This window comes from Patagioenas fasciata, chromosome 2, assembly GCF_037038585.1.
Source record: "Patagioenas fasciata isolate bPatFas1 chromosome 2, bPatFas1.hap1, whole genome shotgun sequence".
NCBI classification, from domain to species: Eukaryota; Metazoa; Chordata; class Aves; order Columbiformes; family Columbidae; genus Patagioenas; species Patagioenas fasciata.
Window position 1 is genome coordinate 76,851,595 of NC_092521.1, and position 25,924 is coordinate 76,877,518.

At 38.1% G+C, this 25,924-nt stretch overlaps 1 protein-coding gene across 6 annotated transcripts; it reads right to left on the bottom strand.

Moving 5' to 3' along the window:
- Window positions 1–1,210: 1,210 nt before the first annotated feature.
- On the bottom strand, window positions 1,211–25,826 carry ATPSCKMT (ATP synthase c subunit lysine N-methyltransferase). Of its 6 annotated transcripts, none has more exons than XR_011737518.1 (7): window positions 25,599–25,664; window positions 24,869–25,152; window positions 23,566–23,703; window positions 22,478–22,528; window positions 16,650–16,969; window positions 8,328–8,401; window positions 1,211–3,171 (listed from the first exon to the last, which is right to left on the bottom strand). XR_011737518.1 is itself a non-coding variant. In XM_071804456.1 (5 exons), the coding sequence occupies exons 1-5, from the start codon at window positions 25,627–25,629 to the stop codon at window positions 16,772–16,774; spliced, it is 591 nt and encodes a 196-aa protein (XP_071660557.1). In that variant the 5' UTR covers window positions 25,630–25,668; the 3' UTR covers window positions 9,128–16,771. The 6 variants fall into 6 exon arrangements, 3 of the variants coding, with proteins under 3 accessions (XP_071660557.1, XP_071660556.1, XP_065686103.1); XR_011737519.1 differs by lacking the exon at window positions 1,211–3,171 and adding an exon at window positions 3,348–7,412; XR_011737517.1 differs by lacking the exon at window positions 1,211–3,171 and having other exon boundaries at window positions 3,348–8,401.
- Between the last annotated feature and the right edge of the window lie 98 nt (window positions 25,827–25,924).

Sequence of the window (25,924 nt, forward strand, 5' to 3'; positions counted from 1 at the left end):
AAGGTTTCCTAAACAGCTCATTTTTCAAAACGGCTATTTACCATAAGATTAAATCATGATGTGATACACTGCGTGAAAGCTTTTGATTTTATAAACACCTTCACATTTATGATTTGCCATTTTAAAGAAAAACTGCTTGAAAATCTTCCAACTATCGACTTTTATCAACAATTACAGGAAAATTATGACTCTGCAAACAAATCATCATTTCCTTTTTCATGATGTGCAAACACAACGAGAAAGTTTGTTGGGATGAGCAAATGACAAAAAAAAAAAAATACAGGTATGCTACAAATGGATTTATATAGGAACCTTTCCTAACAAAAAGCAAGCACTAGAGCACACATGAACTGAGCTGCTAGTTTTACTTTCAAATTATACCATTCTTGGTATTATTCCATTCTGTTTCCATACAATTTAGCTTGATATGACTAGTAAATTTACTGCACTCTGAAATTCTGTTCGTTTTACAAAGTCACCTCATTCTTACAAGAATTGTAACTTGAAATCTAAACATACTTTCCATGGCTGATTTTCTTTCATTTTTTGCCTCAAATTCTTCTCCTTAGCATCTGGCTTTATTAATTTCCAAATAACACCCATCTTCACAAAATACCATCATAGTTTTGAGTGTCATTCAATCAGAGATTTTGAATTCCATTTGTGGAAAGAAATTGATGACTGACTGTTGAAAGTTTTCAAGTAAATGACATTAAATATTAAATACCTTATTCACATTCTTGGCATGAATGCAAGATGCAAACATGTTAAAATAACAAAACAGGCACCCTAGTTCCACCTACTGACCAAATATTCTCAAGTAAAAGATATCACTCTCTTGTCTTAAAAAGACTGGTTAGAAATTAGTTAATGTTTAAAATAATTTTGAAGACAAATAAGCAAAATTTTTTTCATTAATTACCACAAATAGTAACATTTCCAGTTGCAACACTGTAGTAGTTAAATCTTTGCCAGGTTGTTTGCCATCCCAAGGCACGTTCAGAAATAAAGTATTTCAAAAGGGAAATAAAATTTCACATATGTAAAATATAACGGACAACAATAAATATATTAACCCGGTAGTGTACATGTTTTCACTCTGTTACAGGACTGCATATTAAGAAGCTGTTAATTATCCTCCACATTTAAGTTTTTGTATCATTTAGCTTATGCATAAGAAAATCAAGACAACCTTTCCAGTTTACACATACCGTGTAATTGGTAGTCAGAGCTAAGCATTCAGGGCATGATCCAAAGTGACACTTTACTGGATAGCAACACAGGTATCTGTCTTTTGTTTGTAATTTAAGTCCAAAAAAAAAAAATATTTACAATGAGAGAAAAGGAAGCCTTAGTGTTGCCTGAAATCTTTATGGACAGAAAATGAAGAGGTTTGTCCTCATCAGCAATGGCATCATCAAAACCTGGGGGCTGGGTGAAGCAAGGAGAACCATGCTCAATATTGGCAACGACTTTTTCCTGCACCCCTCACTCTTAATTTGGTTGAAAGAGGAGACAGCGGAGGAGACAGGAGTTCCTCAGTGGGGAGATGCTGGGGCAAACCTCCCTAGGACACGGAAGCTTCCATGTCACTTCTACACCATGACAATGCATGGAAAATGCTGATTTGCTGAAAATAAGGGGAACATAGGGAGTACAAGAGGTAAGAGAAGTTTTAAAAGGAGTTGCTACTTGCACCTCTCCTCTGATGGCAGAGAAACTGCTTTGTCGTTGGTTCAGATTTTAATGCCAATGCCATCCTCCAGTACTGGTCACTGAGATGCGGCACTCCCAACTCCCAGCCCCTGCGGCAGGGGTTGCTTAATCATTTATATAGAATGAAACAGTTGCGTGACCCAGCACTACGGAGTGGAGACCTCAAATTCCCTCAGGCAGAGAAAGAATTAGAATGCAGGCAACTAGACTATTTTCCTCTGAAAAACAGAAGACTTTTTTTACATTTAATTTCAGCAAGGAAAGATATTTCAATTCAGTTAGATATAACATAAATTCAAATAGTGTTTACGCTAAAAACTGGGAAAATTATGCAATGTAGTAAAAAGATCGGACATTTACATAAATGAGACATGATTATTTCCATTATATCAAATAGTACTCTCCCAAATAATACATTATCTGGATAAAAATAGCCACATAATATATGAGTTCTCCTTCTCAGCTTTTGTAAAACTAGCAGCTACATCCACATATTTGTGAAATTAAAAGAACCCAGCCAGAGGAGAATTATCTATATGCAGCTTTGTATGGGATGTTGCAGAGAGATCTGTGCAGTATTTATCAAAGCTCGTCTACTTAAGAAAATACAGTTCCAGTGTCAAATTAGGTCACAATTCAGTGAATAGATTTAACCAAGAAAAAAAAATACAGAAATCAGAATATTTTCTTTCAACATTTTCCTTCAAAAACTTTAAATCCAAGAACATTTGTTGCAGGCAAGCTAAGTATCTGTGCTATTCTCAGGGTATCTACACTTTTTTCATTTTACTATATAAAACCATTTTGGGTCTCCTCTTTTCATGGCCTTTATCATATTTGGTGATCAAAGACTCAGATCTCATTACATCATTATAATTTCTTCCTACTGCATACCTTTAGCAAAAGGAAACATAAGTGCCTGTGCCCTAAATTCACCTTTTAAAAATATCCTTCACAAATAAGAGTAATTTCAGACACATATTGTCTTAATGACAATAAATGTCATTAAGAACATTTGCAGAAAGCAAAACACATTCTGTCATCTTTTCTGTGTCAGGTCTCAGCAAATCAGTGTTTGTCTCCATGCGGTGACTAGGAACAAAACCAGAATATACAGGAAGAGGCAAAAGTTAAACTTTTAACATATATCATGAACAATTCTGCCTTTCACAGACATGCTACCATTCCCATAATTAATGTAACAAATTAATTATTAAAAAAATAATCAGGAAAAATAGGTGAAATGCATGAAAGAGAGGTACCAGCTCAAATATCAGATTTTCCAGGAGAAGAAGCAAATGCTGCAGAAGCAAAGACTGTGAAGATGCCAGGAAGTCAGTCGCTGTTTTTGTGGAGGAGCAGCATTACAGTAAGCATTCATATCTCCATTGCTTAATCTTCATTAAGCTGATGAAACAGTGACATGAAGCCTCTCATGTTACTGTCCAGCAAGTTCTGAGTATAGAAAGAAATGGCAGAAAACACAAAGTCTATGCAATGAACAGCAAAAAGAGAAAGTAGTTTATTGAAAAGCAGATGAAACACAGCATCTCATCTAAAATATCAAAGAGATAATAGCATAAGAGTTTGTTCTGATCATTGCATTTGAATAATGGCTTTGGAGTCAAAAGTATTATTATAACAGGCAACTTTTATTTTGCAACATTAAACAGTCAAATTATGATCAGGGTTTCAAGCAAAAAAGCCTCAATCTATACGGTTATCGTGACAAAAACAGTAGGAAATGTACCCAGAACTATGAAAATATGGACAAACACACAGCACAAAGGAACAGCTAAACAAAACAGAGGTTTGCAATTTAAGTCTTTTGAAGAACATAGTTTAGATCAGAAAAACCTACTTTTTTTTTTTTCAAGAGAGAATAGTAACACCATAAATGTCTCAAACTAACAAAAACCTCAAAATCTTACTCAAAGCAAACACAGGGCTGTGCCTCACCATTAGCTCTTGTTACACCTGATAAACTGATGGCTTATGAGAACCACATTGAAACACCAAGTCTCAATAAACTTCCAAGTCCTTGTTAACCAACTAGTGCTAGCAGAGGTCAGTCTGGCAAGCATCTCCCAGGGCAGGTGGAAGTCTGGGGCCAGGAGGGAAGCAGACAAGGCAGATGCAGGCTGATAACAAACGGATATTGGGACTGAGCACCATGAGACAACACCAGCAGCCAGCTCATAAGGCGCAGACAACCAAAATGTGGGAGCCCCCATGAATCACATCTACAGCCCAGCGCAGTGAGCATCAAGAAGCAGAAATCTCTTACCTACAGAATGGATAAAATAAAACTACCCATCAGACCAACAGCCCCATTTCCAGACAGTCATGCTTGGGCCTTCGGGTGCAGGTCAGGATGGGAAATCACTGATACTCCCGTGACTGCTGAGTCCCTGCCCCCGACATCACTAAGTAATCTGAAGTTTCCTTCAACCATTCAGAAACACAATTAGCAGCCTACTGCATTATAAAAGACAACCCACATCCTAGCTGCCCAGGGAAGTTCACTGACCAAATCACGACTTTTCATTGAAAAGAGACAAAGCGGTTACCGAGGGCCTCTGTGCTTACTATAGCTGGCAAAAAGTTGCACCCAACTTAATTATGCCAACAAAGTGTCTTCGCTTATGTGTAAAGATTAAACAGTACAACAGGCTTCAGTCACAGTTCAGTCTTCCAATTATTACTGAAATACAAGCTATACTTGATAAAATAATTTAAGCGTGGCCATTTATCTAGAGAATTCTGTGACAGCAGAGTTACATCTGCCATGCATGTAATTACTTCCAATATCTCAATCTTCTACTTAAGGAGACAAATTGCATACTATGAGAAAATTAGTATTTGGCTACCTCATCATTAATAATTTGCCTAGGAAGTGAGATTCAACTACACATAGAAAAGCTTAGACGCAACAAACTGAACATGCTCTATAAGGATTATAGTGTAAAACATATGCTGCATTACAAATATTGTGACATGCAATACCAACCAGTAAAAGGCTAAGGACTGTTTTCCTGCAGTTTAATTGAGTATTAATAAAAAGACAGTCTTCTAGGTACAAAGTTTACTATTGATTTAAAAGTCCGCATCTCAATTATTGTTTCCATTTTCTTTCCAACAGGTTCAAATGTTACTCTTTTAAGTGAGCTCCACTAAGGTTCACATACAAAACGAGGGCTGCGACCTACTGAAAGAGGTCATTTATTTCCTGTATTTTTATGTTATCTGTGCCAAATGAATACTAACAATGGAGAATGTGTAAGTAATAACAGGAACCAGGTAAGCAGAATAACCAAAATAAGACTTCTAAATGATATAAATGCATGTAAAAATCAGACATAGAATACTGACCCGGGTAAAACTAATTCAGGTTTTGGTTTTGTTACAGTTTCATTAAATTCTAAGTAATTTGAGGAATTCAGAGTAGCTCAGTAGGACCCAGCACATATAGACCCTCACCTGCAGAAGTTGTCTGCAATTTCAGTGTTGAGATCAGCTTCATCCTTCATAGGCCAAAGGACAAGAAACTGTTCAATCGGCTAAGAGCCAGCAAAGATAAAAGTGTAGCAGGTCCAAACCAATTACACTTCAGGGGGATTTATCACTAGGAAAGGCTAATTAATATCTTTACTCCCTCCATCTAGATTTATTTTAGGAGACAGAAAGTTAACTCTACTTTGTAAGTCAGAGGACCACTACCACTACTAGTGCCTTGCCAAGAGCAAGAAAAAAGCTCTGAGCTTCTTGCTGTAATGTGCAATTGCTATCCACCTCTGCAGCATGCGCTCCAGAAAAGGCTGCACCTTCTCTTCATGTCTCATAGTATTTCAGTCCTTGCAACCAGGTCTCCTGTTTGGCATGCGGCATGCTGGCATACACCTACCCAGTTTCTTTCAGAAAACACCAGGAGACAGTGATTAGAAGAACCTGATCCTCCCAGAACAGGCAGAAGCCCATGTGAAAACACTCCTGGGTGAGCATCCAGGTTCTCCTCGCTTGTTGGACACATGCTTAACTGTGGCTTTGAGCTGCTCTAGCTGCGGCTCTGCCAACGCACAGGTACAACTGGGGCCTCTGAAAAATGGACAAACGCCACCTCGGCGGTCTGTTTTGCAGATAGTCTCTGATGCTCGTATTCAGGAGAGCAAGAGTGTTTAAGAAAGAGCAGTATTAACATGAAGACCATTCACTAAAGCTTGTATGCTCAATTTTCTTTCTTCTCTGCAAATTTTTGATGGACATATGGTCTAGCAATACCCAGGATAGTAATAATCTGATTTTTCAGTGTCTGCTTTTATGCCCACCTTCTTTAATTTATGCAATCAGCAACTGCAGCCTGGAATATATTTTAAATATTCATTTTGGTCAGGTATTAAGACAGTTCTTTAGAAACTTTGTTCTCTAGAAAATATCATCTACTTTACTGCTTTTTCAGTCTGGCACCTCCAAATATATTTGCCATAAGGGGCTTTTCTATCCAGAAATAAGGCTGCTTTAAAATACACTTCAACCTGCTCGGTGAAGGCACTGACTGAAATCCTCCTATTGGTATCTTCTAAACCAAGAAATTTTATCTAATTTAGAAATAAAATCTGTGCCAATTGAGCTAGAACTCCACAAACATGGCACCTAGGAGGGAAAAAGGGGATGGTGGAGAGGCAGCAAATGGCAAACAGGGAACTGCTGATACACAGGTCAAAGTCTGACCCCTCTCTGGAGACCAACTGACAGATTCTGACCCAGAAACTGGAAGTGAAACCAGCATGTACCAATAACATGCTTAGTCTACAACATAGAAGAAAATAAATTTTTATGGAGTAACTAGCATATGGTATAAATTCAAACTGCTCCGTGCAGAAAATTAATTTAGAAGTATTATATTTGAGCAGATTATCCATCTAAACATGGTGAAAAGTGGCATTTGCAGTACAGATATTCGAACCTCGAAAATTAAAGTTCCATTGTATAGCTGCTCAGGAAAAACAAACAAACAGTTTGCTTTATGGTGAAACTACACTACAGATAGGCAGAGTTTTTACCAGTTTCCTACATTCTTTTCACCCTTAATGAACAAGTCTCATTTTTCTTTTTAATACAAACTGCAGGACAAACGTTTTCTTTCAGACAGTTTCTACAACCATCATGTTAATATTAAAGTGGTCTATGGAACAGGTACTTCCCAATGCATAAGGATATAACAGATGGTGTAACAACTCTGTAATAAGGAAAACAATTTAAATCAAAAGATACATTTTTCCTCTCTATCATTTTTCAATAAACATTTTGAAAGCAGGTAGCACCAAGGCTTCTTGCTCCTCAGAAACAGGATTAATCTTTTTCAATTCACCTGGCCTTGGTCCAGTGTTCATTCCCTTCTTGGCCCTAGCTGAAAAAGTGTATTGATCTTTACCTAATCTTATGGCTCTTGCTGTACCATCAACATGGCATGACAGAAGTAGTGCAGGCTGAACATCCAAGTGTTATTATGGCTAGGTAACACTACCTAATTCGTATTAATTACTGTTCTCCCTAGCACCTCTTCCTGTTTCATGTAATTCTAGTGGTATAAATGACAGGCATCAACATATTGAAGCAAAATTGTACTAATAATAAGGAAATACAGAGGAAAGTCCTTCCATCCCAGGGCTGGCGAAGTGCTGTCACTAATCTTTCAACTAGGGAAAGAAAAACATGTTGCCATGCAGAAAACTGTCTCAAGCAGTCTCTTCTGTATATCCATTCTGAATTGCTTTTCTATTTGAATAGTCTGATTTTGTGATCACTTTTCATTATTTAGTGATAAAAGACAGAAAGGAGCAATGTTGTTTATTGCTTTGTTCCTGGACTAACAAATTTTGACTATATTTACTTAACTGGTGATTTGATTGCCATGGTGGAGGTAGTGTATTTGTTCATACATTGTTCAATATGGACTTTCCTGAATACGATCAAGTATTTTTGTCTTACGTTTGTTTACATTTACAGATGACATTGAGTTGTTGCCTCTTACTTTAGAAAAAAAAAATAGAGAAAGCAACTAATCTAGGAAGATCTACACATCATTTCAGCAGCTTGTTTTCCAAGCAGAAAAATATAACATGCATCAGTTCTGGTTTTCAGCTAGTTAAGCTGATCACTATCAATCAGCTTCTTAACCAAAAGATCAAGACAGTAACTGCACTTAAAACTGATGGTTGTGTCAGGGAAAGATTAGTTTGGGCTTGTCAGGACAGAAAGTTAAAACAGTGAGAGCTGTTGATGACTCCCCAAACCAGAAAACTTTTTCATTCAATTTTACATGCCATTTTGATAAGGTTAAATTTTGACGGCCTAAAGAAAATAGGTCTTCTCTCAGTTCAACTCATTTGTACCCATGAAGAATTACAAACATAGAAATAAAAGCGAGAAATGAGAACATGTAGGCTTACTAACACAGGCCATGAAAGATCAATGTGATGACTTCACCAAGAGAAAAATCAAGTTTAATTCATGTTTAGTGAAGTGTCCTCAGGGAATTAGAAATAGACCATGCACAAAAATTAAAACAAACAAAAAGTAAAGCAATAAGATACAGAAGTCACAATACCTACCCTGGATTGCAGCCAATTTATATTTAATACTGCCAAGAACAAGATATTTAAGTTGTCCAAAGATGTGAAGTTTTCTGCCAGAAAAAATGGAAATAATCAAAACAGAGAAGAACCAGACTGACTCTTGCACAAAAATAGACTAAGATGTAGTACATGATGCAAAGTTGTGTACTTCAATACAAATAATGTGTTTTACTCCCAAAGTAGTACATATAAACAGTGACAGACATATCCAAATGCAGTCAAAAGCAGTAACCATTAGACATCAAATGTCTAATAAAAAGGTAATAAAAAGCTAATAAAAAGATAAGAGTGAAGAAAACAAAACCAAGATCACGAACCTGACAGACACAACCTCCGTAGGTGATATATCTTACAGTCATAACTGCTAAAAAGGCATTAAATGGCACATGTGAGCATCTGACCTTTATACCTCTGGCTCCAATAGTTGTGAAAGTGCACAGGTATTGCCATGCTGCAGAGCAGCCAATTAAAAAAAAATACATTCTTCTAGCTGTCAACATCAATGTGCAGTTGCAGACTTACTCATTTTAATCAAAGCATCGCCACCAATTATGTCTGTGGCTTGAATAAATTATCTCTTTGCTTTGTTTTATGTAGTTGTAAAGCATGAAGAGCACACCAGCCAACCCTACAAAATGTTGCTAGATTTATCATTCGGTAGCAGTTTGAAAATGAATACTGGTGTATAAACACTACATTTTATTGCAGGGCAGAATGTACACTAATAACTAGCATTCCAACTGCCATCTTCTACCTCTACTTTTTTGTTGTTGTTGTTTAAACATACACAAACAAATTCCCTTGAAGTTAATAGGAACAACATATGCTTACTAAAGGCAGAACAGACTTGTGTCTCTTTCTCCAACCTAGAAATCTCTACTCAGTAACATTCAGCTTAGTCTATCACTGGAGTATTACTATATGATTATTCTTATATTTTCATTTCATCGATATATTTTTACTGACACATGAAAGGAATTATGCTGCTGTAAAGAGCAAAACATTCCACAAAAGGCAGGCAGACATAGAGTCCTACTAATCCAAGCCTCTGTACCAGACCCAGTATCAACCCCCTTGAACTAATCTTAAGCCCAAAGTAATTATATCAACTCTTGGTGGAAAAACAAGATGTTCCTATGAGTGGTCCTAACAAATGGTATTTGTATCAGCAAAAAGAATTTAAAAGAAAGCATTCTCATCTCTACTGGTACAGGATCTTCATGCTGCTGAGAGACGATCCAAAAGGGAAGCCTCTCAGACAGTCTTGCTCTTACGTTTGTGCTGCAGAGGGAGGACACTGGTGTTAGGTCTTTCCCTCCAGTGAAGTTTATGATTAGCTGTACCAGAAACAAACAGCAGTGTAAAACTAAAGAGCAACATTCTACTACTATCAGGCAGAGAGAAAAAAATGGAGTGAATTTATTCTCTGCTTTGCAGAGTTCTTTGACTGGGGCAGAGATCAAATTCAGCAGCACTAAAGCAGTATTCATAAAAGCCTGCCAAAAAATATGCTGTATCACATCATACTAAGACAGCAAGCTTCAGAAGCCTACATTTTGCACAAAAATGGAAAGAGACTTTTATCACCAAGATAGATTTTTCAGGTATACAACAGAATAGAACGATAAATGAATCATAGGCACTATCTAGTTTTGCACCTGTGGAAATGAAAATTTTACCACAGTCAGATTAAAAGAATCACTTCTGGTTAGTTATTCTGGAAGGGATTAAATGTATGCTTCTACCTCTAATTTGTCCTTTGTCTTTACACACTAAGTATCACCCAAGCAGAAGAAAGTCCCCACTCCAACCATTCTGATGTTTACAACCACCCAAAGTGCAGACAAACACGAATAAAACACGTATAGGCCTTATGGAGGATCCAGTGTCCAGGTTTCCTGTTTCCTGAGAAGTGCTCAGACTACCTAATTTTCATGCAGCAGACAAATAATCCTGAGAAGAGTACTGTTTGATCAGCATTTTTATTAGAATGAGCACAACAACCTAATTCAGATTGCATTTCCAGAAGGCTTACAAAAAGTGCTAACTTCTTCTAAGAAACTTAAATCATTCGTTAAGTCAGTCTTAATCTGACCTACATTACAGTCAACACACTCTGGTAAACACGACACAGTTGCTGAAGCCGGCAACATTTTTTACATTAGAAGCTGCTTCCTAATCTTTAATTACTAAGGGTGAATAAATACATTTTAAATCTGTATTGTTGTCACTCTGAAGGTATTTTGTTGGGAAAGAAGAACGGGTAAATAAAGAAATTATCTGAAAGCACTACAGAAAACATTTCAAGATGTTCACTAGCTGTATTAGTTCAGCCAATCATGCTCTCCCACCAACATACCCTTTATCAGAACAATGACAGTACTTCACAATTTAGAAGAAACCAGAAGGCTGCCTCTGATTGTAGTATTAGAAAATAAATTTATTTTAAAATAGCACACAATAGTGCTGCTTTGCTACGTGTCTTTCATGCCCTGGTTTTACTTGACACATCAGACTGACAACTGAAATTAAAGGTACCTGAGCAACAGGAGACCTTACTGTCCCTGTCACTAAGTAACATTAATATTTTCATGTCATGGCCATTACTTGTTCTCTTCCTGCTTGAGATCTTTTTAGAACTGTTCATGTGAGATCTGTGTTTGCAAATAATCTTAATTGGTACTGATTGCACCCAGAAAGCTTATTTAGGCATTATGTGTAAAGTCAGAGTGTAAATTTGGCTTCTACATGCACTGAAACAAAAAGGAAGAAGCCAGAAAATATACATGAACACAGATGATGAGGGTCTCTGTAGACAATTTAGAGAACAGTCCATATGGACATATAAATGATTTTGATCTGTGTGTACAGTCTGAAAAGCTTGAAAAAAATAGGAAAGACAGAAAAATAAGTATCTTTTCAATAAGAGCTACATAATCTTAAGGATGTTCATTTTGTGTGCTCTCCTCAGATTTCCATTTCCAGTCAAGAATCAAGAGAGCTTATGCCAGAGCTAGGCACATTCCCTTAAACTAAATCTATCAAAAGTAGAATTAGTAAAACGTAATGGGAATGTGCAAAACCATGCAGCTGTTCTCACAAAGTGAAATATGAATTTCCATGCATGGAAGAGGCACAGAGCCTCATACATTTGTACACTTCAGAGGTCCAAGGCAAGCAACAAAAGAAAGAAGAAAAAGATTCCTCACTTTGATACACTAATTTCCAGTTAGCTAGTGTCTTACGTAAACCCTTATCTTTAGTGCAGGGATTCTCAAATGTTAATTTCAGACACACTAAAGTTTTCCAATGGAAGGACACAACCACGAGTAGCAAATCTGCTTTTTTAAATTACTTTTTGTGGATTCCTCAGAAGGCACCCACAAACCTGAGGTTGAAAGCCATTGATTTACTGCTTCTGACTTTACAAAGACCTCTGCTCACCTCAAATCTTTAGGCCACAAGCTTGCTTTATATGTGTCTTCAAAAACCTACTTTGTTTTTAAAAACCACAAGATATATACAGTAAGCTGAAAGATATCCCTGTACATTTACTGGTAAGCAGGTTTTACTTAATTTTTACCAGTGCTAGAAGTTGCTGGATTGTATTACAGTGATTTTTCAAGGACTACACAGCAATTTGCAGGAAAACCATCAGTCTGACATTTCAACCAAAGCCTCTAATAGAAACCCCAACATTATAGTTAGAAAAAGAAATCAGCAAAAGTCCCACCTGAACAAATAAGCGAAATTCAAAGAACTATTGAACGGTTAAAATGCCTGTATTCAGAGTGATGAAATATAATAAAAATGTGAAACTAAGCACTTAAAACTAAATAGTCAGAACTGTTGTAGACCAAAGGCTATTTTCCAGCCTAAATACCATAGGGGTGGATGTGTTTTTCTTTCATTTACTGGAAACAAAAGTCATGCTATGTCAGCATACATATGGTTACATAAATCAAGAGGGCTAGTAAAATACATGTTAAAATGTTAAAGAGAAAAACGACATTCCTTAACATAGTCTTCCTGCAAAACTGATAAAAAAGGCAACTTAGTTTACAGGGAATAAAAAAATAAGAGGAAAAATTCAGAAAACAAAGAAGGAAAAATGGTAACTATCCCTGTATAAGTCTCCCTCAGAATACAAGATAGAAAGATTATCATACAAAGAAAAATACTGAAAATATTAATTCTGCAGCTATCTCACTCAAGGATTATTTTTAAGTTAAACACAGAGGCCATGTTGTCTAATCAGGAAGTCTAGAAGTCTTCTAGAATAAATATATGTTACTTCTGAAAAACAATGTAGGGCTACATTGTAAAACTAGAGAACTGCAAACTTGGAAAATGTAAAAGAAATATAACTCCCTCAAAGCAGAATTTACTGGCATTAGATCTGATGTATGGTTGCCCTCTTTCAACCATGACTTTGAAGAATTCATGTCCATTCTTGAATAAATGCTTCAGTATTTGTAAACCATCATGAAAAGTGAAACTACAGAAGTCTGAGGTGATCTATCAAGAATTAGTGTCCTTTCAAGTCTAATTGTATAAGACATGAATCCATTTCTGAGTGAATGCTCATCATAGCCCACTCTCTTAGTATGGATGCTCCTATCCAATGAGAAATATGCACAGCTGATGTGCAAGTCTGCCAAACTGCTTTGAAATAGTCCAAATTGCCATACTTTGGGCATGAGATTCCCTTCCTCCTTTCTCCCCATAGCTCAAAATATAAAAGACTAACAAATTCTACCTCTGCTTATTTCCCCTTTAGATCTTCAAATGGTATTGCAGTGGTAATATTTTTTAAAGAACACACATATAAGAAAAGTGAAGCTAAAGTCATTCTTTAAAAATGTATGCAGAATTCAGTTCTGTCATCTCCTGAGCTGTGTTCTTTACAGGTGAAAGACTCCTCCCAAAGCCTGGGCTTTGATAGTTTGTTTTTTTTTTCCACAAGATCATACTCATTCAACCAGCTTGTGAAATGTGGTGCTTTATTTTAAACTTGATTCTGTACCTTTTTACCTGGCTACAACGCCTGAGTCAGAATTAAACAGCAGCTCAGAGACAGGGGGTTAATTTTCTTGGAGCAGTATTAGATTAAGTGACAACATACAATCAGACTCCAGAGGGTAAGTCAGGAACTTCAATACACCCAGTAACGCAGAAATGCCTGAAGCTCAAAAAATATGTGCACATTTCACAAACAAATCTGGACAAGCTCAGTTAACATTGCTGTGTAAGCTGTAGTGACTGAGCAGCACACTGCATATCAAATGGCTGACTTGTAGCTGTACTCCCTATTTCTCCCTAGAAAGCAAATTTATGCAAAATAGAAAGCTACAAAATTTGAATTGTAGCACTCAAACTGTGCATTAGCACAACTGTTTTTGCATCACAAAGCCTGCAGGGACATAATGCATCTGAAGAAAAACAATAAAAGAAAGTCTGACTCCTATAGAACTCTGACCCTACCTAGGCAGGGCAAGGAACAAATAAAACAAGTAATTCCCAAAAGGCACATGATTCTACTACAAAACGTAAACAAAGATAAACTATAGGTTTTTCTGTGTATCTGAATTTGGTATTGAACAGCATGTGTAGCTTGAAGGTTTCCTTCTTTTGGCTTCAGAACTAGACTATAATTTCATTAAGACCGTTCTCTAAGGCTTTCCTGGTTTTCAGAAGAAATGAATTTGTACTTTGAAGTAGTATATCAATGAAATCGTAATACATGAGCCTAGCAATTGGAGGCATATCAATATAATAATTCATACAGTGATAACTGAAGTCACAGTTAAGTATTTAATCTTGTAAACTACCAAATAAACACAGCAAGTAATGGAAAAATTGAGGACAACATGACAAGAAATGCTTTCCCAGTCCCCCTGTGTAAATTAGAGCAATTCACTTTCCATTTCACACTTCAGCCATGGACACAGAAATACAGCATGTTTCCTTATGTAACAAGGAATACTGCACCTTCAGACCACTGTCTGTCTCAGTGTAGGCCCCCAAAAGTAAATGGCCAGAGCAAGAAATAGCCCTCTGCTTTACTTTAAAAGCATTCATAAATCTCTCCTTGCCTTGAGGACAGAGTTTAGTGCTCCTAAAGCTCAGGCCATCACGTCATTAATTCTAACTTGCTCTCCTTAACAAATATTTCTGGAGCAACAGATGGTAACTAAGAAGTACATTCCACAAAGCCTTTACCACAGGCAGAATTGAGAAATTCAATTTTACCTTTATAACTGGCAAATGATAATGCAATAGACATAGTCAGACATAGCAGAAAAAGTAAATACCTGCTTCATTCCCTACAAACCAACTTCAGTGAAAGCAGGCAGTAAAAACTTGGGTCAAAGGACTGCATTACAGAAGAGTCACTATTCAATCAATCAAAATATTTTGCTTTCTCCTTTATAATCATTCAGGGAAGGATTTGGCTTAATAAGCTAATTTCCCCGTTGTATGGTCTTTTTCAATAGAAATAATTTCAGATTTCCTTTGTCTAAGGTTCCAGTTTTATGGCCTTGGGATAGTCAAGTAAATTCAGCCATTTTAGACAAGCCACTGTAATCCTGTCCTGTCACTGTGCAATAATGATAACACTTAAATCGTGATAAAAATAACTTACTGTAGTTTTACAAGATGTACTATGTTACACTGTGGTGAAAGGCTGTAAAAGACTGCTGACCAGAAATCAAGTATTATTCAGTACATACAGTCTCCATGTTGACAGATGTGCCTTCCCATGTGAGGCTGAAATCATCTCTCCTTTGCAGACTCCAGAGCAGATACATTTGTCCCTTTCTTCTGCTTTGTATACATTATCAGAACAAAAGCATTCTACTGCTCTATTTCAATTCCTAGTGTAGATTGTATTTTAAATCCTCCTTTCTCCTCCCCTCCCACCAGAAAAAAGCCTGGGTACAGATGTAACTATGGACTATACATCCCAAATAACACCTGACTTCTCTTCAAATCAGATACTACAGCCCAGCAAACAGGCTTTCCCAATGTCTAATAAAATGTCACAGACTTTGTATTTACCTGAAATTGCACAGTCTCAGCAATTCTCTTGGCCCAAATTAATTTCAGTTGTGGTAATAATTGCTTAGAAGTCAGGTGACAATTGCCTACCCTGTTTTAGCTTTGTTCTATGCATATCATAGATGCAAAAGGTCTGACAAACTTATGTAGTCATCACTTAACAAATGGTCTATATGTTCATGGGGGCCAGGGGAGGCTAACTATGAACTTTGACTAATTGTTAACGTGTGAAAACAGTCAAAAGTCACCTGGGAACTAAAAAACCAACCAAGTAAGCAGACTGTTACAAAATAATAAAAGTGCTCAAACCACGTTAGAAAAGGAAAATGTCATGGCAGTGACAGTACCCCCCAGCAAACCAGTATCAGCAAAAAGGTGGGGAGAACTTGCTTTACTTCCAAGAAAAGCCATGCAGCGATGCCAGGAATTTTCGAGATCTCATCAGACAGCAGAACTCAGAAAAGTGCAAGGGAAAAAAGCCTGACTGAAAACCTCCCTTCCTATCTCACTATAAATTCAATTAAGTCTAACCAGATTTAACCAAGCTAGCCAGACCAACTAGCCCTGGAATCAGAAACATTCTTCATTACACATTCAAGTAAGCAGCTCTCACCCACACCTTGTCTAAGGTTTAAGCACACAGAAGTGGTGACACTTCACTGCCAAGTAGGTGACTTTTGAAACCCTAAATCAGAGAGGTCAGGAAAAATCATGGTCATTTGAAAAGGCTTAGACCAGTAAGTATTTAGTAAGAGCTCATTTTTGCAGTTTTCTCTTCACATAATAAAAATACATGAATATAATAAAGGGCTGCACTTGTGTTAATGAATAAACAACTTGTTATATTTTCTTGTTGTGTCATATCCAACTTTAAAAAGTACACATTAAAGGCTGAGGTGTAAAACATTGGCATCATCACCATACTCAATCTGCATCAGTTCTATGTATGCAGCTAATGCCTACTTGCTATACACAATGAAGACATTCAGGAACCACAGCTCATTTGAGAAGCTACTTGCACACCACTTCCAATACCAGTAACAAATGGTACATAGGCTCAGAAAGAATGCACATATTAAGTTCACCAATTTGAGCATTTTAACTTTTACATATGTTCCACATCAACAGTAGTAAACCATGTTTTATCTTGTTTTTCATATTAAAGTTTTCTGCTTCTATAAAACTTTCTTCTTTTTACTAACTACATTAAGCCATTTAACTATGCTTTTCACTAACCTTTGTGTGCTTTCAGATAACCAGTGTACTTCAGTTATTGTAGAAAATATATCTCTCCATTCACATTAATCTTATCTTTAACAAAGAAAGACAAAATTTCAGGACAAAAATGAATTAGATGTTCATGATTCTGCCCCTGGTGTAATTTCCAAGCTTTTTGTTTCACATCCTCTAGAATGTTTCAAGTCATAGGCCCATACAGTGTCTATTCCCTCTCCAGTAGTATGATCTGGAATCCAGCAAGGGAAAGGAAAACGACAGGCAATGATTCTGGCATTACATTCAAGTTCTTCTTCTAGTTTCTTCTCCAACTGTGGCATCTGTTGAACAACAATAAAAAGCTTTCAGAAGCAGTAAAAACCAGAAACATTTTCTTTAAAATCTAATTCAAGTGTTCAAAAGAAGGACAAGGTTTGAGGAATTTTTTGAAAAAATAGTAGGAAAGTATTCACAACATACGCTTTGGCTTTGATGCATTGGCAAAGAATAAAATGGTGAGATCAAAAAAATCATAACTCTAAATTATAAAAATTCAATCAAAAACCACAGATAACTTGGATTGAAAAAAAAAACCCACAAACAAAATACCACAAACAAAAAAAAAAAAAAAACACAACACAAAATAAAAGACTTTCCATGTTCTAGTTCATTATTCTCTTCAGGGTGATTCTTCTCTGAAGGAGAGTTCAGCATCCTGAATTTATACTATTTATGACACCTCAAGTTGCATGAACTATTATGTGATACTCAAAGGACAATGCCTCTCATAATTCTAGCCTAACCCCAGGACAAATCCTAGGACACTCAAAACATCATACAGCCAACGACCCAAAGCAAATATTCTGCTGTCACTGTATGGTAAAGTACTGGCATGTTACATACCATTGAAATTGAGCTTTGTTGGTTAGAGCCTGTTAACATACGCATGTAACTCCCCGCATTTAGAATCACAGAACGGTTTGGGTTGGAAGGGACCAAAGGTCATCTAGTTCAAACCCCCTCCAATGAGCATGGACATTTTCCAACTAGATCAGGTTGCTCAGAGCCCCGTCCAGCCTAGCCTGGAATGTCTCCAGGGATGGGGCATCTACCACCTCTCTGGGCAACCTGTGCCAGTGTTTCACCACCCTCATTGTAAAAAACATATTCCTTTTATCTAGTCTAAATCTACCCTCTTTTAGTCTAAGACCACCACCCCTTGTCCTGTTGGTGTAGGCCCTACAAAACACCCTGTCCCCATCTTTCTTATAGGCCCCTTTTAAGTACTGAAATGCCACAGTAAGTTCTCCCCACAGTAAGTTCTCCAGGCTGAACACCCCCAACCTCTCAGCCTGTCCTCACAGCAGAGCTGTCCCAGCCCTCTGATCATTTTCATGACCCTCCTCTGGCCCCTCTCCAACAGGTTCATGTCTCTCCTGTACTGAGGGCTCCAGAGCTGGACACAGGACTCCAGGTGAGGTCTCACCAGAGCAGAGTAGAAGGGCAGAATCACCTCCCTTGACCTGCTGGCCACATTCACTTTGATGCAGCCCAGGATGCAACTGGCTTTCTGGGCTGTGAGTGCACATGGCCAGCTCATGTCCAACTTTTCACCTGCCAGTACCCCCAAGTCCTTTTCCACAGGGCTGCTCTCAATCCCTTCAGACCCCAGCCTGTATTAATACCAGGAGCTACCCAGACCCATGTGCAGGACCTTGCACTTGGCCTTGCTGAAACTCATGAGGTTTGCATAGGCCCACCTCTCCAGGTGCCTCAGGATGGCATCCCATCTCTCCAGCATGTCAACCGCACCACACAACTTGGTGTCATCTGCAAATTTGATATTAAACAGTACCAGTCCAAATATGGATCTCTGAAGAACATCACTCATGACTGATCTCCATCTGGACACTGAGCCATTGACTACTACTCTCTGGATGCCACCATCCAGTCAATTCCTTATCCACTAAATAGTCCATCCATCAAATTTGAACCTCTTCAATTTAGAGAGAAGGATGTTGTGGGAGGCCATATCAAATACCACTACGCAACTCTCCTTGGTTGAAGACCTGCAGTCAGCTTTCCTCCATTTGCAAAAATTGAGTGGATGTGAAAGCCAACGGAAATATCACTACTCCCCCAGAACAAAGCAACACCCTGTCCAGTCAGATACTCTGTCTCAAATAAGTATAATAACTTAGAAAATTCTGCTATAGATTAAGTAAGAAATGAATTAAGACACCAAGACTTCAAAGAAATTTCTTTCTCATCCCAAATAGTGATTATGTTCTGGAGGGAAGGAAAAAAAAAAAAAAAAGGAAACTATATTTTTAGCCATTTTTGTCCTTTGAAGAAGTTTCAGGTTATGCCTAAGTAGATCAGTCCACATCCATTTGGAATTCCTCTTATTCTTACACATGGTACCTATCTCAGGGAGTGATTATAACAGCAAGCACCACAAGTTACTTCTATTACATGTAAAAATCTATTTAATTTTGTACCATGACATAACATTTAGAATCATTTACAAATACAGCTCAATTTAAGTCACAAAGGACACAAAATAGATTAAAAAAAAAAACCACACACACACACACAAAAAAAACCCCACTATTAGAAAACAGGACTGACTAAAGAAAATATATTTCCAAAGGCTGCAGATAGCTTCCACTATCACACACATGCAGGGGGTATCTTTGATGTAACATCCTATTATAGCTACATTTAAGCTTAAAATGGAATATTTTAGGAAAATTATGGTCATAGATCTAATATATCAAAGAGTTACCTCTGAATATTTTTAAGCATTCTATGCTCTGATTTCATCCATACAGCAAATGCTTCTTTTAAACATTTTTGCTACCGCAGCTTAAATAAACTAGAAAAATAAGTCCACTTTGGTATCTCAAACTGAGCTGAGACACCAGAAAAGGAAGGAATAATTTTTCACAGAAATGACAAATACAGGTATAGTCTAATTTTTAAGAAGTAATTACGAAAATTAGTGACATCTCACATCTACATTAGCTCAAATTAGAAAACTTCATTAATTGTTCAGCCAAAAGAACTGTATCCTTGAACCACAGTCAAACTAGTTTTTAAGCTAAATCTCTTGGTAACAGGTGTTACAATCCTACTATACTTGTATATCAAGAGAGGGTTGGGTTTTTTTGCTATGTCTACATAGAGTTTAGTAAACCTTTTGTACAAAATATAATCAGTTAAAATACACAGAAGTGGTGAATATGAGCACTAGTTAAAAATTCTGTCATCCCACCCTGAACAAGTGAAAGTTTCTCTGCAATGACTCAGATAAACACACCTTCCCTCTGATTCTTGCAAGAACTGAGAGGTCTTAATCTTCCCTGAAGATCAATAAATCTAAGTCCCGTAAACTAATCTCAGATATGAAATAAAAGCTCTGTGTGACAGCATCAAATCAGACCAGTATTATTAAAAAAAGCTAAAGAGGCCTATTGTCCTCAATAAAGATAAACTGCATTTAAGTTTCTAGAAAATCAATGTAGTCATCCAGGAAGCTAAGCGTTCACAACTTCCAAAGTAAATTTAAAGGGGATCATTAGCCAACTAAGGCTCAGGAAAGACAGTAGTTCATAATTTTGGATCTATAACATTTATGACAATATTTTCATTGGGAGAAGTTAGGCTTGTATTTACTGAATCTACTGAAGTTATTCTGAGCCCTCGTGCTGGTTTGACTGAAAGTGAGTTCATTTTCTTCATGCAATTAGAAACCTTTCTCTTTTTTTGTAGCTAGCACAGTCATTGTTTGAATTAGTTTGAGAACAAGAACACCCCAGGACAAAGTTAAAGTTTTTAATTGTTGTTGTCTGGGAGCCAAGGACAATCTGAGCTCTCTGCTCACAGGTGTGAGGCAGCTGGCAAGGGCAGCATGGATGGAACAGAATTTGACTGACATCCAGACTGATCAGTAAGATTATTCCATCCCATTAGCATCATGCTTCGTATTTAAGGAGAGTCAGGATCTTCTGGCTAGGTCTGTCAGAGCCAGCATGGAAACCTGCTTGGTGGAGTTCTGTTTGGGAGTTTCTTTAGTTTGGCCTTTTGCCAAACCTCCAGGCATCTGGACCTTCCTGACTTTTCCTCTCTTCTATCTCCAGAACCAGGTGCTGCTGCCAGGGACTGGCTGCTCAGTGTGTACAGAGTTTGAGAGGAATTGCATTGAGTATCTTTTGTTTTCTACTCTCAATTTTATATATAGTAGTAGTGCACCAGCAATATTTTGTTATTTTGTTAAACTGTGTTTATCTCAATCCACAAGTTTCTCCCTTCATTTTTGATTCGCTCCTGTATTCAGGGGTCAGGGAGGGAGTGAGCAAGCAGCTATCGTCCTTATATTGCTAATTCAGGTTAAACCTGGACAGCCCTATAGCTAGTCTTTCTATCACAGCTGTTACTAATTTATCCCACTTTATACCAATACATTTAAAGTTAAGCCAGCATTTCTGCTAGGTTTACTCACATTTGACCAGGGCATTTATTTATTTATTTATTTCTGTTTTACTGAAATATCTTTATTCACTTGTACTTTTCCCCTCAGTGCTATTGCAGAATTTCTGACTGAAAATTCAAATATTTATACTGCCCCCTCCTGGAACTCAAGCTCGAGAACACTTAACATCCAAACCTGCCAACATCTGCAGCACAAATACCTTCATAGTTCTCACTAATTTGCCACCCACAAAAGCAGGATGAAAAAGGCATCTTCACTTCAGTTTCTAACACCAGCTACAACTTGAATCTGAAGCAGGTATTTCATTCTAATGCTGTTAAAGAAAAAGCTGAGAATAGAGAAGCTTTATTTTACTTCTTGTTGCATCTTCCTGCTGCTACTACAGAGATATTATCAGTGTATGTTGTATAGTATAACATCACATGAAACTTCACTCATTCCATCCCACATCTGCCTTAGCAAATTAAAAAGCAATACAGGAGCACTTATAGGATATTTCTGATTTGCTCCTCAATATGCATCCAACCTCTATAGAAAATTCCAATAATAAACCAAAAAAAAAAAAAAAAGAAACCGCCAAGATTATTTAAATATTTACGATTTTTTCTCATTTCAAATAGAGAGGGGGAAAAAAAAAAACAACTAGATCGAGCTGAAAGCCAAAGTAAATGTAGTGTCTGACTTAATTCATCAAATATATGAGTAAAGCAGTCACTCTGCAACTCAATTTCTACAGCAAGTTTGAAGAATGCATTTTCCACAGGGACATGGTGAACATAGGTTACAAAGCCTTCCTAAAAGCCAAAGAATTTGTGTACTTGTCCTCTAACAATTATACTTGAAGTATTTGTCTCCCTTCCTAAACGCTCACAGTCTAACACAGGCAAGGGCCTATTTGAGTTGATCGAGTTTTTGGAGAAGAACATAAGCAACATTCAGTACTCTCCTCTAACAAGCTTCCCAAAAATGAGCTGTAGCAAACTTCCTACTCCATTCTCTCCCTGCATACTGCTCATTGTTTTCAGTATGAAAACCTGACATTTTCAAGAACTAAGCTATCACCTTCCCCCCAAGCAACTTGTGCACAGCAGTTTTCATTTTGGGTCTGGAATAACGGACAGAAAATACTTCTGAAAAAAAAAAAAACACACTATATTTTTAGAGCTCCAGTCCACACACTGTCACAAGTTTTACCAGGTTTAATCATAGACATTAATAAGCAAAAATGAAATATCAAAGTATTACTACTAACTACCTATGTCAATCTCTAGGTTGGCTCATTCTGCAGATGAATGTACTAACACTGCATGCCTTGGTATTAAAATAATTAAACAATGCAAAATAGAAAGCTTACCATTCGAGGTACCCCAAAAACAACAACATTTGTATAATGGGAAAAGGAAACCTAGAAGAAAATTTGAGAACAAGTCTTAATGAAAATGGTACTTATATTTGGAGAAGTTCTCACCATTGTTTTCCTCTACTCCTAGCTGCACACCTTTCAACAGGGATTTAGACCAAAAATAAGAAAGGAGATCCCACATTAACTTTGCTTCATGCAGATTTCCACAGAAAGACAACTTTAGATTGTGGAGTGGCAAAAAACTTCTACTGCCTGGCAAAGACTATGACACTAATTCTAGTAGCACAGAGCACCAGTTTAGGAAACACCTATACGATATTACTCGTAGCTAAGTTTTTCCACAACTTCTACATATATTAAAATGAGGTATGTTTTAATTGTGCCCCCACTTTTGCTAAATGTTAGCTAGCTATAAAAACTTCCCAAGCATTCCAAAGCCTGGGTTCCTCAGTCAGTGCTCTGAAGATTTCCTATACTCTTATCTAAACAAAAACAGTACATTCACACTTTTCCCAAAAATTCCTGGTATCCACTTTACCCATTACAAAATGCCATTCTTAAAAAAAAAAAAAAAATAGCAGGGGAGAGGTCCACATAAATATGACTCGAAATAGCACACCGCAATAAAGAAGTAATTGTGACTCAGATGACTGAAAACTGCGAAAAAATTCTCAGTCACATGTACGGAAGTTACTTTCAAGCAACACTCAAAACCAAGGTAACACATTGCATGGCTAGAAAACAACATGTCTAATGAAATGGTTATTTTGCACATTAGGTGAAGAAGAGTCTTGTTATTGACCCTCCCCAGAAATCAGTTCTCAGTGAAGCCTGACATTCATCAGGCACCAGAATGACATCACACACTCAAGGAGCCTGTACTGTAAAAAGACAGCACTTCACTGAAGCACAAAACCAGGACAGTAGCGTATTTGTGCCCATGGGCTCAAGTATTTTTCTCAAAGCCCAACACAGCACCTTGTGGCCAGTCGGCATTCTGGTTCTTTCAAGAAACTATCTCCAAATTACAGAAATCCCTCAAATATCCCAGATTCATTCTTACACACATCATCACCTACCTTCCATAAGTCTGAAATATAAAATCTGGTGCTCTGATGTACCCCATCTCTCCAGGCTCGGTATCTGGAGTACCAGACTAGCCAGGGATTTAATTCATAACCAACAGCTTTGAATCCCCTTTTTGCAGCTGCTATCACCTACAAGGAAGAAAATAAAACTCAACACAAGCTCAACTTTTTTTCAGGAGAGATGCATTAGGGCAACACCAAGCATTCAATTTTAGACATCTGGATCTCCAAGAAGTCTTCAGTCTCCATTTAGACACCTACATATATAGATATATATACACATACATACAAGGTCAGAATTAAATACACAGTACCTTTTCAAATTAGGTGCCTCAAATGAGGGTCAACAGCCAGAACGCTGAGCAGAGAGAACTTGAGAAGGAGTTAAGTCGCACCTATGTGCTTTTCTCTCTTTCCTACTTAGGCACTCTTCCTAAGCCATCTTGACATATTTGGATTTCCAAATCAAAATTTTTAGTGTGGAAAAACGGTTGACTCATTCACATGAAATATGGACAAAGGTAGCATTCAAGCACTCACTTGTTCCACCTAGTGCACCATCTCGTTGCTAAAACTGGGCTGAGGCAGATGTTCAGGAAATGCTACACAAAACATCACAACTACAAAAAAAAAAAAAAAACAAAAAAACCCAAAACAAACAAAACAAACAAAAACACACACAAAAAACCAGACCATTCTCCACTATGTCCTCACCATCACAATTCACAAACACGGCTTCAGACAACGTCCTGGAAGCACAGTATCACTTTGGCTTTGCTGATTCTCACCATATCTCTTGGTAATTATTCCAGTTTCACCACATTCATTTTGAAGCAGGGCATGCAGCAGTGCACAAAGGTGTGAAGACTACAGTTGTAGTATCAGAATTTTTGGTTTTGTAATTCATCTCACCCTCCAAAAGCACAGTGCTATTTAATCTCACAGCCTCATACATTGCAGCTACAAACCTACATGGAGTCACAGCTCTTTCACAACCACAACACAAATACTTTGCATCTTTTCACAAGAATGCAGTACAATTCTCTCCAGCCAACAGGATAAGGTTATAATTTTGTACCTTGTCAAGCTGCTGGTAACACTGCAGCAAAATATTGATTACTCACCTACACTGAATGTAAACCTTTCTCAGCTTTGAGCCTTCTCAGAGGACTCAAAACACTGGATGCCAAAGACAAGACGTTCATAAATATGAAGAAACAACAGCAGTCATGGTTACAGGATTTCGCACTTTTTTGAGAGGCGAAAGAAAAAGAATGCGATGCCCATAACTTACAACACGCCCATCTCCACTACCAATGTCAACTAGAGAGCCGCTTCTGTTTTCCAGCATTTTCAACACATTCTGGATCTGAGTGGAAGTCGCAGGAACAAAGGGCAGGCACACCTTCCTCAGAGCCGGGGTCACGAAAGGGGTGGCCACAGCATAAATTGCCACCAAGGTCCCCCCAACACCAGCGGTGGCCAGCAGCCCCCAGCTCCTTCTCCTGCAGCTGCCTTCGCAATCCTCCTGTGTGCCTGCTGCCTGGCTCCCGTTCGCCAGCACCTTGGCCATCACACCTACAAACAAACGTTAATGAGCATTTTCTCTAATCGCTTTATTATACGATTACACTTAAGACACAGTAGTGTTTTGTATCAAAGAGTTAGGAAACGAGGAAAAATAAACTTATATCCCTTCAGCTGATCCTTAGACCCAAGCGAAACCTCACCATTACTGCTTGTGAGGAGCTGAAGCGCTAGGCTACTATGTCGGTGTAGGAAAGCGGTTTCTGTTTAAGCCCGTAGTTCTTCCCGCCCGCCCGGCAAGCAGCGCGTCCCGGAGCAGCTCAAGGGCGGCGCGGGCAGAGACCGCCCCACCATCAGGGAGACAGACGTCCCTGAACGATTAGTGCTTTTCCCTACAGGAGAAACTTTTCTCCAGAGTATAGCTCCACCAACCGCAGAGCTACCCATCATCTGCCCCCCCCACCCCCCTCCTCTCCGCACCAACCCCATTCCCTCACCACCGCGCTCCCTCAGCACCAAGACAAGCATGCTTAGCCGGCTGTGTTTATAAAGGAGGGCAATACCACCTCGCTTTGCGGGAGGGACCGAAATCTTTCTGAAGGCGCCTTGGGGAGGAGCAGCACGTTCCCTTCCGCCGTGCCTCTTTTATGTTCACGTCACTCGATGTAACCCACTTTTGCTGCACTTGGCGCTTGTATTCTACCTAATAGTATGCGCTTCCCCGCCCCCCGCCCCTGCCACTCAAGCCACACAACTCCCACCGTGCCGAATGCTTCCAGAAAGGTCCGCTGGCCGCGCCACATAGGTCCCGCCCGCCAAATGT

What these genes read in the sequence shown, in the direction of transcription:
- ATPSCKMT (XM_071804455.1), bottom strand. Translation starts at nt 25,629, where the DNA reads ATGCTTGTCTTGGTGCTGAGGGAGCGCGGTG. An exon ending in GGTGCTGAGGGAGCGCGGTG is followed by an intron (nt 25,153 to 25,598) that starts GTGAGGGAATGG and finishes GTTTGTTTGTAG; the next exon opens with GTGTGATGGCCAAGGTGCTG. An exon ending in TTTTTGGGGTACCTCGAATG is followed by an intron (nt 16,970 to 22,477) that starts GTAAGCTTTCTA and finishes GTTGTTCAACAG; the next exon opens with ATGCCACAGTTGGAGAAGAA.